Source organism: Cucumis melo, chromosome 2 (genome assembly GCF_025177605.1).
Source record: "Cucumis melo cultivar AY chromosome 2, USDA_Cmelo_AY_1.0, whole genome shotgun sequence".
Taxonomy (NCBI): domain Eukaryota; kingdom Viridiplantae; phylum Streptophyta; class Magnoliopsida; order Cucurbitales; family Cucurbitaceae; genus Cucumis; species Cucumis melo.
In genome coordinates, this window is record NC_066858.1 from 25288375 (window position 1) to 25302088 (window position 13714).

The 13714-nt window shown below is 33.1% G+C and overlaps 2 protein-coding genes across 3 annotated transcripts; both read left to right on the top strand.

Moving 5' to 3' along the window:
- The first annotated feature begins 428 nt into the window (after positions 1-428).
- On the top strand, positions 429-3725 carry LOC103502408 (homeobox protein knotted-1-like 2). Its single transcript, XM_051081121.1, has 5 exons — positions 429-834; positions 1247-1372; positions 1457-1595; positions 2152-2375; positions 3560-3725. The coding sequence occupies exons 1-5, from the start codon at positions 439-441 to the stop codon at positions 3704-3706; spliced, it is 1032 nt and encodes a 343-aa protein (XP_050937078.1). The 5' UTR covers positions 429-438; the 3' UTR covers positions 3707-3725.
- Positions 3726-5130: 1405 nt separating this feature from the next.
- Positions 5131-11961, top strand: LOC103502401 (serine/threonine protein phosphatase 2A 55 kDa regulatory subunit B beta isoform-like). Of its 2 annotated transcripts, none has more exons than XM_051081120.1 (14): positions 5131-5488; positions 5967-6070; positions 6247-6354; positions 6455-6574; positions 7097-7288; positions 7404-7495; positions 7714-7832; positions 9021-9144; positions 9242-9365; positions 9904-9972; positions 10268-10298; positions 10510-10587; positions 11436-11527; positions 11627-11775. In XM_051081120.1, the coding sequence occupies exons 1-13, from the start codon at positions 5395-5397 to the stop codon at positions 11495-11497; spliced, it is 1317 nt and encodes a 438-aa protein (XP_050937077.1). In that variant the 5' UTR covers positions 5131-5394; the 3' UTR covers positions 11498-11527; positions 11627-11775. The 2 variants fall into 2 exon arrangements, with proteins under 2 accessions (XP_050937077.1, XP_008464552.2); XM_008466330.3 differs by having other exon boundaries at positions 5140-5488; positions 10207-10298; positions 11627-11961.
- The last annotated feature ends 1753 nt before the right edge of the window (positions 11962-13714 follow it).

The window sequence follows — 13714 nt, forward strand, 5'->3', positions numbered from 1 at the left end:
CTAATGAAACATGTTTTCCAATAAAAATTCCAAATTTCGGTAAATAAAATATAAATATTTGTATATTGGATTTATAATACGAATTTTAAAAAATACATTTGTACGAATTAAAAAATAATAATAAAATTTTTTAAATCGATTGTTAACGACATGCAACTTTTTTATATTGCAATTACAACATCAATTTAAAGAGAATACATATACACTCTCCCTTCTTATAGATCAAATTAAATAAATATTTAAAATATTTTTACCAAAGAAACAAGAAATATAATAATCGGATAATTTTGATAAAATGGACCAATTAGTGGTGTTGGTAATATAAGTACTTATCTTAACGCTTAAGCTTAACATTTTCCTTTCCGTACTTAAAAAATAACTAAATAAATAATAATAATAGTCCGACTCCCACTCGCCGTGAGGTGTGACTCTCCAGATATGGCTTACACTCACAGTTCCGCACCTTACTCCCTACCTCTCTCTACCTCTACGTCCCTAAACAATTCTTCCATTTTTCTCTCTCCGCCGTCCACCATGGCGGGTCTTTACGGACTCCATCCCCTCGCCGCTAACTCTTATCACTCATCATCAACGACGACGTTGGAGACTCTTCCCGTTCCGACGCATTCTGCGGATTATTCTCACCCTCTTCCGGATTTTGAAGCCGAACATTCCAGGCCGTTTTCGTCCGTGGCCTCCAAAACTGCTATTATGGCGGAGACGAAAACAGCTTGTGCTATTCCCGAGGAGGAGTCCGCCGGTGTAATTAGAGCGAAAATTGCTTCTCATCCTCTTTACCCTAAGCTCGTCGATGCGTTTTTGAACTGCCAAAAGGTGGTTTAGTTTTCTATTATGAGATCTAAGAACGCGACATTTTTAAGGTTTAAAGAATGCAATAATGCTCGCGCTTTTTGGATGTTGAGGAACGAAGGAAAATTCTTAAAAATTGGTGTGAATTATAATTTATCTACACCGATAATGTGGTTGACTATGCCAAACTTATAATTCAGTAGTTTTACATTTGTTTTCATCTTCAATGTGAAGTTTTAGTTCATTTCCATTTTCCAAGAGTAAGATTCCAGTAAATCGCATCTCAGCTAGGGGAAAAACGAAACGAAACCTGATGATACCTAGCTAGTCGGAAAATCAACAGTAGTTTCGAATCTAAATTCTGCGAGCTACAGTTTAATTTGTTTCAGGTGTAGATTCGTTAGTTTTTTTTATTCAATCCTTTATGGCCTTTCAGGTCGGCGCGCCGCCGGAAGTTGCTAAAATTCTAGACCAATGCAACCGTGGAAATAACATCATCGGCAAAGAAAATCCCTGCGTTTCAACTTGCTTGGGTACTGATCCCGAACTCGACGAATTCATGGTATTTAACCTCGCTTTGCTTTTACCGGTGATTGAACATTAGATAGTTTATACTTTTATTAGTTTAATTTACAATTTCAAACAGAGAATAATCTGCGGGCTATTAGCCAAATACGAGCTGGATCTGTGTCAGCCCTTGGAGGAAGCATCTTCCTTCCTCGAGAACATGGAAATGCAGTTAAATTTGCTCTGCGAGGGCACCACCAGAGGCTACGTTTCCTCCGGTTCGTCATTCTCCCTCTCTTTCATAATAAGACAATCTGTTGATTTGATTTCTTATTTTATTGAGTAATTTGTTGGTGTTCGTGTTTTTGTGGGATTTATTATTTTCTGCCTTTTCACTGATTTGCTATGTCTTTTTATTTCGAGAATATGACAGTCTTTTGTTTTTTTAAATTGATTTCTTTTTATTTTTCTTTGATTTCAATAAGTTGAGTTACCATCACAACACGGCAACTCTCAATGACAATATATCTTCTAACTTCCCTCCGACACAATTTGGCATGTTCTTGGCTCTAGCTTTTCTTGTTGCCCTTAGACTAGGCATTTTGGTGCATTCCATAATATGCATGGAATTGGTGCCTTTGGTAATTACTTTGTCATTACGTACGTTGTCTCCCTATTTTCCATCATTGACATTGTGTGTGCTACGGGTATGTAGCATTGACATTGAATTTGTTTTTTCTTTTTCCTTCAAAATTTTTTATATTTTAAGGAGTTTGTAAATTATTGGATTATATGAGGATTTATAGATATGGACTTTTCTGTTTGTCATATCAGATGAAGCTGCCACGGAAGAGTATATAAGCGCCGCCGGAGAAGTAGCAGGAAATAAAGATCGTAAGCTGAAGGAACGACTTCTACGCAAGTATGGCGGTCATGGTCATATTAGTAGCTTAAAGCAGGAATTCTCAAAAACTAAAAAGAAGGAAAATCTACCAAAAGAAGCCAAACGGACTCTGCTTAACTGGTGGAACATTCATTCCCAATGGCCTTACCCCACCGTAAGCTTCAAACCTTTTTATAAAGATAATTGAATTTTATATGATAAAGTTTAAATTTTAATCAAGACATTAGGTTAAAACTTGCCTACTTCATCTGTTCAATTTTTAAGTTATACACCGTTCAATTTTAGTCTCTTTGCTTTAAGGGTAATTATAATATGTAGCAATTTTTAGAATAATTATTAAGTATGTAGCAACATTTTAAAAAAATTACAAATATAGCAAAATCTATCGGTGATAGGCTTCTATGGTTGACAGACTCTTATGGTTTATCAGTGATAGACCAACATTTACTACATGGTCTATCACTGATAGACTCATATTATTGATAGATTTTGACAAATTTTGCTATATTTGCAATTTTATATGTTGCTATATACTTAATTATTTTAAATATAATTGCTACATTTGCAACTATCCCTAAATTTAAATTTACTTTCAACATTATTTTTTACCAAAATTTACTAGATAATAACTTTACATGTTTCAAAGGGAAAATTATTAAAAATAGGAAAATGGATAAAACTGAGTGTAATGAAATTTTATGTTTTTAGTTTTTATTTTAATGCAAGTAGTTTATTTTTCTAGTTATTTTTTTTAAAAAGTTCCTTTTCAAAATTTATACTAAAAATGTTATAAGAAAAGTTTTTTTTTCTCTAAGAAAATAGATTTATTGAGAAGGTTAAAACTGATCCGAACATGCATAAGTTAAACAAACATTAAAGTACAATGATATTTTTAAACGTGTTATTATTAACTTTTAAATCACTAATTCACTCAAAATTTTAAGTTGATGCATGATTAAGAGATGTAAGTATTATCTTATCATCTAACTTACTTAGTTGTAGGTTTGAAATATGAAAATGAGTTGAAACACAATTAGAAGATAAATACTAACTAGATAGAAAAGAAAATAACACCGTAGATATTTGAAGTTCAAACACAGGACCTTCTAAATAACCATCTTTCAATTTACTCAAAAGCAATCGTAAATGCTAAATAAGTCCAATATCATATCATCTAACATTGTTAAATAAATATTTGGTTTTTCTGTTATTTTGTTTGTCGGATGATATATATATATATATGTGTGTGTGTGTTGTTTGAGTAGCAATGAAATCGGATCATTCTTTGAGAATAATTATGTTCAATCTTCAAATGTTATAGTCATACTTTGGGTGCAGGACACAGACAAAGCGGAGTTAGCCGAGTCGACAGGCTTAACCCGAAAACAACTAGATAACTGGTTCATAAATCACAGGAAACGGCATTGGAAATTACCATCGGAAAGTATGCTTTGTCTTTACGGTTCCCTTAGAACGGATGAATGAGGTGGTAAACTTCCCCTAATTCTACGTGCACATTTTTGTGTATCGGTATCAGTTTTTATTTTACCGAAACTGTGCAATCAGGATGTTTGTAGTGATCTTTGCCTTCAAGTGTACGACCGACTTTTGGTTATAGTAATTAAACAACCCTCTAGTTTAGTCAGTTCTTAATAATTTATGTTCTCATCGTCTTCCATCTTAATGATCCTGTAGAAGCTAGTTGGAGTGAAGTGTATGGCTAACAGCTTTACTTTATTAGTTTTGTAGAGTAATTCTTTCGGCAGTACTAAACCCAATGTACTGGATGTTTTCAATTATAGGGGTCCATTATAATGAGTAATTTAATTAGGGCCTGTTTTGATCATTATGTTTTGAGTGTGTTTTTTTATGTATTTGGTAGACAATTATATGCTTGAATTTTATATTTTGATAACTGTCGAGGGATTCTATGTACTAAAACAATATATTTATGTTATAATTTGGATCCAAATTTTGTAGATTTAAATTTCAAAAGTAAAATTATATAACGTTTAAAATTACACAGTTATGACTTCTTAAACACTCAATTTGTTATTGTTTATATTAAAAGATATATTTATGCACAATAATGTATTTAAGTTAGATTCAATAGCAATATTGTTCCCTTTTTTAATGTAAAACACGTTCAATAAATTTTGAACTACCATCTAGTTAATTGTTTTAAATCGTAATTCAATTTTTAATTGGAGACCAAACACATATTGAAAGACACCTTTTATTTAATTCCTTTTGTTTCAAATTTTATATATTTTCAACTAAATAGCTAGATATTTACCTCATGCTTATTAATTTTAATGTACTTTTTACTAACATTCAAAAAAGGTCAGAATTTTAAAAATTAAAAGAAGAAAACTTTCCAACTTTGTTTTTAAATATAACAAAATGAATCAAAATATTCACAAATATAAAAAAAATATCGTTATTATATTTTATAATCATCTATCATCGATACTATTGATATTGACAAATGTCTATATCTATCATTCTATTACTGTTACATCGTGCAATATTTAAAAATGTATATACATTTTTTACTCTTGTTGATTTAATATCATTTTTAACATGTATCGTTTTTTCTTATTGTTGATTTGTGGTCATTCTTCAGTATTAAGTTGCTAAACTATTTATATTACACGATAAAACTAACAAAATTTATTCACTTTGATTTTTCTAAACCAACAAAATTAAGATAAATATTTTGTTAAATATTTATTTTATAATTTTTCAAAATATTATTTATTTAATTGAAACAACACTATAAAAGAAAAAAAAAAAAAAAGAAGTGCCCATGCTTTATGGGCCTAAAAGGGCCTTTGTATAGATAATAGAACGACCGTTAATTAGCAAAGCAACGTGGACACCTTTGGAGTTACCGTGGCATTAATGGCGACTGAACGTCTGAGTCTGACACCGCCACTTGTCCGCCGTTCCCATTCATCTTTTACTTATCCGTAATTTGATTTGTGCCTTTGTGGGTGGCTGCCTCCGTTTTCTGAACCTTCCCCTCTGAGTTACACACCTTTGAACCTTCCACTCAGCTGTACTTCTTCTCCTCACTGACCAAAATCCCATAATTCCTTCTTCTTGTTTCTTCTTGTGGACTGACTCCCATGGCGTACCTCTACCACTGAAGGTCAGACACCAACGTTGCTATGACTGTAGGCAACGATTCCTTATGCGCTCCTCTTCAATGGAAGTTCTCTCAGGTCTTCGGTGAACGAGTTGCCGGAGAGGATATTCAGGATGGTGAGCTATTCACTTCCTTCATCTTATATGGGTACTCCTTTTTCAGTACAATTGAGTGGAGATTTGGATCACATAGGTCGTTGGTCCTTATGACTCAATTGAGCTAAGCTTTTGTTAGATTATGTGTATAAGCTTTTGTTGGCTTATAAGTTTGGTTACATGGAAAACCCTGGTTGGAACAGAGTAATGATATAGGTTTAGTTTGGATTGACTTTCCGTGTGTCTATTAACATTTTTTACTCACTTATAAACACTTCTAAACACTTCAAAAGTCAATCTAAACATGCACTTAGTATTACTTTTCAGTCAACAGGTGATTTAAGAATCTTTCCAGCTATTAATTGTTCTTTGTACGCTACTGAATGAAACTGTGTTGTCTTTAAGTATAAAATAAGAATTTGGGAATTGTAGTCTTGTAGCACCACTTTGCTTCTCATGTTTGTTTGACAACACTCCAATGTTCCTTTCTTGTTTGCAGTTGATATCATATCGGCTATTGGATTCGATAAGACTGGTGACAACCTTGCGATTGGGGATCGAGGTGGTCGTGTTATTATATTTGAGAGAAAGGATGAGAAGGATGTAAGGATTTTATAACGTTTTGAATGAATGTAAACGGATTTAATTGATAGATATCCTATTTTATGGTTCATCTTTGGCCATTTTTCTGTCTAAGGCAAGAGGAATTAATTGGTATCTTGACATTTACGTTGGATAAAATTGGGTTATGATCTTCACCTTAATTATTGGGTTCTTAGACTTTCAAAAACTACCCTACACGGAGTAAGCTGGAGCAGTTGAATCTTACTCCCGCATGTCATCCTGAATACCAATACAAGACTGAATTTCAGAGTCACGAACCTGAGGTACCCTGCAAATTTTAAATATTTGAATAGTATGCTTCAGTGAATTACAGTCTTCTGTTGTGTCACAGATTGCATCTTGATATTAAAGTTCTTTCTGTAGTTTGATTACTTGAAGAGTTTGGAGATTGAAGAGAAGATTAATAAAATAAAGTGGTGTGTATCTCCGAATGGATCTCGCTTCATCCTTTCAACAAACGACAAGACTATTAAATTATGGAAGGTATGGACTTATAAAGTTCTCAACTTTCATTTACAAGATTAACTGTATAAAATTGGAGAATAATCTAGAGGATAATTGATATATTTTTAAACTAATATAGAGACGATTTTTTTTAAACAATAGTCTGGCCATTAAAATTTCACAGTTGTGTCAAATTAAACTGTCTATAATGGTTTCCTAAATTTTCATGGTTATGGCAATGTCTCCACTTTACCCTTGCACTTTAGAACATTCCATTGGGTCCTTGAACTTGAACAGTATAGCCTAATTGCTTCACCGTCGTTGTCCTCTATTACAAAAGATTATTGGTAGAAACTTGACCCACTCAATTTGATTTAATTTTGCTTGTGATATAAATGTCACTCATCCTTTCTTGTTCAACAAGCAAAAATTCCTTCTGTTAAAATCTACTTGACTGAACAGTCGGTATTCATGTTGGACTTCACACCTCCGGAGACCATGTTTATAATACTGTGACTTCTTGGCCGATTTTTTCTCTCGTTTTCCTTCTTTTGAGTTCAGGTCAAGGAGCATAAGGTGAAAACTGTTAAAGAGATGAACCCCAATCGATTTGTGAGTTCAGAGAATGCACTTTTGGCAGAAATCAGTTTCACTAGTGAACAAGACAAAAAATCTCTTTCCAATGGTTGCCATGGGAATTTGTCAGAGAATATGGAAATGAGCAAGGTAGCCAGTAAAGACATTCATGACATGGTGGGTAACTTCAATAAACTTGAAGCTGGATAATGAATTTAGTTTTATGTAGGTCATTGGTCTTTAAACTTATAATGTCATGTATAACATAATTTGAGGCTGCTTTGCCATGTAGATTGCTGATCAAGACAACACTTCTCGAAGAAGATGCCGAAAGGTGTATGCTCATGCTCACGATTATAATATTAATTCCATTTCTAACAATAGGTAAGACAATATTTTCCGAGCCCTTTATTTCCTTCCTAAAAATTAAGTGCTTTTGGGGTTGAAACTAACAAATATAAATAAGAGGAAGGCAGGACCCTGTATCCAGCATTCCTGTTTGGTCATGCTTTCTTTGCTAATTAGCATCAATCATCGCATCCTAGTGCAATAACACGTTGAAAGCAAAATGAGAGTAAGTTGAGTGGTTAACTTGTGTGCAGTGATGGTGAGACATTTATCTCTGCAGACGACTTGCGAATAAACTTATGGAACTTTGAGATTAGTGATCAGTGTTTCAATATCATTGACATGAAGCCTTCAAACATGGAAGATCTTACAGGTACTACATCTGTTTACCAACTTTCTGGAAAACTGACTTTGAATTTTATGACAACAGTGAGGAAATGAGGAGAGAGAATAGAGTTCTTTTAGGGGGAGGCATGACTTTGATATAGGGTTAAGAGGTCATGGTTTTAATATGTGGTAACTATCTACTAGGATTTAATATCCCAATAGTTTCCTTGACACCAAAATATTGTAAAGCCAAACAAGTTATCCCGTGAGATTAATCGTAGTGTGCTTAAGGAGACTCAGACACTCATGGATATGATAAAAAAATAAAGGGAGGCAAAGATATGATTTAAGTGGAGTGCTTATTTTTATTAAAAAAAGAAAAAATAAGAGAGACAGGTGGAGTGTCTCCTGAAAGTGTCACAAAAAATATGATTCGATTCTTTTACGTATTCCCTTGCAAGAATATTGTGAAGGTCCTCATTTGATAACAAATATTTTGGTGGAGTAAGGCTTTTCTTTGTATGAGGCTTTTGTCCTTTTGAATAATATTTCCCCTCACCTAAAGGGGTGTCTTGCCTCCAGCAGAGATATTCATATAGAGAAGTGAATTGAGAGTCCATCCCTAAGGCTAGGGTAACCCTTTAAGCAGCGGCGGATCTAAAAAATATATTGACGGGGGACTAAAAGAAAAATATGAAAAATAAACTACATAAATAGGAACTTTGTCAACTTGGCATAGTAAAGACAATAAAGTTAATGATAATGATAAATATTAATAATTAAGTAGTTTTCCTTATATATATTATATAAAGACAATAAAGTTGAACTTTAGGTGTTGAACTTTGTCAACTTGGCATTGTTGCATTATGGTTTGTGAACCCAGCAAACAATAATCAGTATGGGTAACTATTTATTTGGAGAACCTAATTGAGAGTATAGATTTGTAATGTTTAGGATAAGTTGACCTTGGAAAAGGTGACCCTCATTGCTTTACAAAACCTAGAATAATATGTATAGCATGTAACTTATTTGCTATTCGACACTCTTACGTTCCAGCAGAGTTGAGTCATACGTAAAATATTTTTCACTAAGAACAGTATGGGCATTGTCTCTACCCAATAGAGTAATGTTTGTTTTCACCAACATTTGGATATATCGCAGATAATTTTCATTTTCAATGGCTATTACTCAAACCAAACATGTGACTGTGACCTATGTTTCTATGTTTATCAAGAGATCATAACGTCGGCTGAATTCCATCCTCTGCACTGTAATCTTCTTGCATACAGCAGCTCGAGGGGTTTTATACGTCTAGTGGACATGCGCCAGTCTGCATTATGTGATCATAGTGCTATTCTGTGAGTTTAATCAAATTCCAGTTCATCAGACTCTTGCTATTTGATGGTATTGAAGATACCCTGCTGTTACTTAACATATGCTAGTTTGATTTTTCAGCTTACGAATTGAAGAATTGAATCGACCAAAATCATTTTTTACGGAGATCATTTCATCCATATCAGATATAAATTTTTCAAGTGATGGACGGTTTATCATTAGCCGGGATTACATGAATTTAAAGGTTCAAATAGTACTGGTGATGGAATGTTTTTCTTGTGAATCTGTTGTCAGTAAGTAGAACCATTATTCTAACTGTTGCAGACCTCTCAAGCGAATGGGATATGTTTTATTTACAGGTCACGATGTTTTTTTACCTGTTAATTATTTTGGTTTACTTGTTTTTTTCCTTTTTTTCCTCGATCTACTTGTGATGAGCTACTCTTTTTTCTGTTTAATGAACCTGAGCATAGTTCAATTAGTTGAGGCATATGCCCTTGATCAAGAGATCAAACTTTCAAAGTTTAACAAAAAATTATTCTATTTTGTTTAGTTGTATACATGTTGGCTTGATATTCTCACAATGTACTTGAGGATGTGAACCTTCCGGGAATGGGATGCAAATGCTAATGACTACCAAAAGATGCAAATGCGTATCTTTTGTTGTTATAATTAATTAGTTGATGGTAAAGGAACATGCATTAGCAAGATGGTTAATTGTGCAAAACTGTATATATGTTTTTCAATCACAAGTTCATTTATTCCTTTGTCTATTGTTTTAGCTTTGGGATATCCACAAGTGTTCGTCCCCGGTTGCAGTTTTCAAGATCCATGAGCACCTGCGACCTAGGGTGAGTAAAGAGTACAGATGTTTGTGGCCATGGCAAAAAAAAACTCTTGTTAACAAAGGAAGGGTTTTAGAACTTGCGTTTTAATTAATTAGAAGTATGAGCAGTTCTTGAACAACATTCTGTAAAGTCTTCTTTCTGGTTCGGTTGTGAAAATTCTATGAAGCATTGGCTTCAATGTTAAGCAGTCCCATTAACATTTTCAACTCATACCTGACTACTGATGTCCTTCTTCAGTTGTGTGAGCTGTATGATAACGATTCCATATTTGATAGATTTGAATGCTGCCTCAGTGCAGACGGGCTTCACTTTGCAACTGGATCTTATAGGTTTGACCACTAATCTTAACTGAAGTTCCCTATCCTATAAGATGATTCGCATTTAGTTTGCCTTTGGCTGGACTGGTGTTTTTTTCAATTGCTGCTTTACTGTCTTGTTCGCTCACTTCCCTTTCTTTTGTTATAGCAAACTTCATCAGTACACTCCAAAATGCTTATGAAATACTCACAAAGTTGTAGTGACATATTACTCTTCTTTCAGCAACCACTTACGGATGTTCTCTTATGGCTCTGGGAGTTCGGAAGGGATCACTACAGAAGTGGGAAAGATTCCTGATAGGTTATTATCGGTTTTATTTACTACAGTATTCATGGTTTTCTGCCTATATGTAATCCTTCTGAATCCTGTGGTTTCAAGATAATCAGACTAGGAACTTGAAATTGCTCGCATGTTTTTGCCAACAGAAGATTTGCATCTTGTTAAGCTTCCATGGCTAATAACTTGCATATGTTAGCCGTTTAGTGTCATGTAACACTGTATATGAACGCCGCAAGGGCACATGGCTGAATTGTTAGTATTATTTAATAACAATGGAGAGTCGTGCAACTCATTTTTAGAATAAATGTCTAGACGAGAAGCAAAAGTGTCAAGGCACGAAAAATAACTTGAACGTAAAAGGGAAGTTCTCAGGGTAGCTTTTTGAATATAACACTCTAGCAGCATGGATCCTAATCTTGTTTATTGTCAGCCATATTAGTATTATTTAATAACAATGGAGAGTCGTGCAACTCATTTTTAGAATAAATGTCTAGACGAGAAGCAAAAGTGTCAAGGCACGAAAAATAACTTGAACATAAAAGGGAAGTTCTCAGGGTAGCTTTTTGAACGAGCGTTGTTTGAGCACTTGCCCTGTTGTCAGTACATCGTTGACACCAACATAAAGAAAACTTATGGAATGCTGCAAATTTTCTTAGGAAACGGATATTCAAATTTCTAACATTAATTTTGGTCCAAGATCTATGCCTTGTGTATATAATGATTTGAAGTTTTTTTTTTTTATTATTGTGTTAACGGGAAGGCTTCACAATCTTAATTCCTATGTGTGTGTGTGTTTGAGACTTGCCCCCTCCCTAGTTATGCCTCCTATTTGCGCTTAGCATCTATTATAAATCTAAATTTCAACACAGGAGACCACACCTCCAGATCACTCGACAGGCCACCACTCGACGGGCGAGAAGGTCGTCCTTAAGCAATTTGACGCGTGATTTCTTTCGGCAGGGTTAGTTCCTCCCTTCCCTCCTCTTTTTGCACTATATTCCCTCACAAATACTATGAGAAACATTGTACCGATGTGGTGGACTGAACCTTGATTTCACAGGTAGTGAACATTCAAGCTCTGACGGTACTGAAACTTCTGTTGACTTGAACTCCAAGTTACTACATTTGGCGTGGCACCCATTGGAAAATTTAATCGCTTGTGCTGCTGGAAGTGGGCTGTACATCTATTATGCATAACCCCCTGCAAAATATTTGTACTTGAAAAGTGTCCTAGAGCAGAAGTCATTCTTTGTTTTAAAATTATGAATTCTGAAATGATGTCTTTGGATATATTTTTCCAGCTAGGAAGTGAAATAATACAGAATGGTATGTACTTTACAAAGGAATTCTATCATATTTGCCTCTATTTCTCTATAGTGGAGGCATGTTTAGGTATATGAACTGGTGTTTGAGTCTGTACTTAATTCCGAAAACCTGTTAAGAAACTAAACCAACCGACCCAATCTAACACATGCCACTTGGATTGGGTTATGAACCCATTTATGTTGAATGAGTTGAAATAAATGAAAATTTTGAGGATGCATTTGGTTTGATTTATGGGCTATCCTAAAATAATACCTCATAAAATAATACCACTTCGATTGATACCAATTAAGTCGAATTTATTAACTTTAAAATGTATATTTCATTTACTTGTAATGCAATGCAGTTATATATACATATTTTCATGCATAATTTATTCTCCAAAAATTCATGCAGATAGTTTGTTATCATCCTGAAAACAATCTTTTACTCATATAAATCGAGGTGGAGTCGTTGAGTTAAATTCAATATATGAAAATGATTAAATCAAGTTTTTACCTATTAACATTTTACTTCTTTTTATAACATAAATTTGAATAAATCACCTCAGTAACCACTAATTCTTTGATTTGTAACAATAGTCATATGATTTTTAACGATTAGTAGATAACAATCCATGGAATGGTGCGATCAATTATTTCTTTAATAAATTACCTCATGTTGTTCATGGTCATATGCTTTGGTACGACTTAGATAATTTGCGTTGACATTGCTAATACACGAGATCCCAAAGTAACATGTGACTCTCTTTCATATATTTTCGACAGAGAATGAACCGTTTTTAAAAGTTTTTGAAGAGGTAAAATGTGATTAGTAATACTCAAAATACCGAATTTCTATATAATTATCAATATTTAGAGAGAATACTAACAAAAAAAAAATCTACCATGAAACTTGAAAGAAAGATTGTTATAGATTAATTATTTTTAAAATATAGCAAAACAACGGTTAAAAGTTCTTAAATTTTGCTATATTTTATTAATAGTTCAAATATTTTTCTATGTATCGATTAAAAATATATCAAAAGTTAGTTTTTGAATATTATTAAATTTTAACTTCTTTATAAAATATTAATGGGATCTTTTAGAAAATATAACAAAACGACAAAATATTTGTATTGTATATAACAAAATTGAAAACGGAAAAAGAACACAAGACCACAATGAAAGATAAAAAAAAATATTCCGTCAACCACGTCGTCAACAAAGCACGTACTATATTTTGTACATGATCGTTTATATTTGGTTATTGTTTGGTACACGATTGTTTATATTTTGATAACAAAATCAAAATAATTTATTTTTTCAATTATATCATTTAATTTGGTTAGACGATCGTTTATTTAATTTATATTTAGTAGTTTAGATTTAACTACATGGATTTTTTCAATTATTTATTTTTACTCGGTTGGGCTACTTCAATCTAAACGAATTTTTTAAATTTGGTTACCATAATCTAAACTACGTAACAAAGAGAAAAAAGGGACGATAGAAAAAAATTGCAAAAAAGAAAAGGAAAGAAAAAAAATCACAAAAAAAAAGGAAACAAAGAAAGACGATATAAAAAAATCGTAGTGAATGGCAGAAGAAAGTAATCTATAATATTTAAAAGATGATTAGTTTTATAGAATTTATTATACAAAAAGTAAATATTTTAGTATTTTTATTATATTTATGAGAATTTACTGATATTAATTGTGCAGTAAATATCTAAATTGGTAATGGGCCCATTTTGAAAGAAAAGGAAAAAAGATCCAAAGTTGAATGGGCTTGGACTCAAAGCCCAAAGGCAGGGGATGGGAATGACTTCAAAAAATGGTATGTGG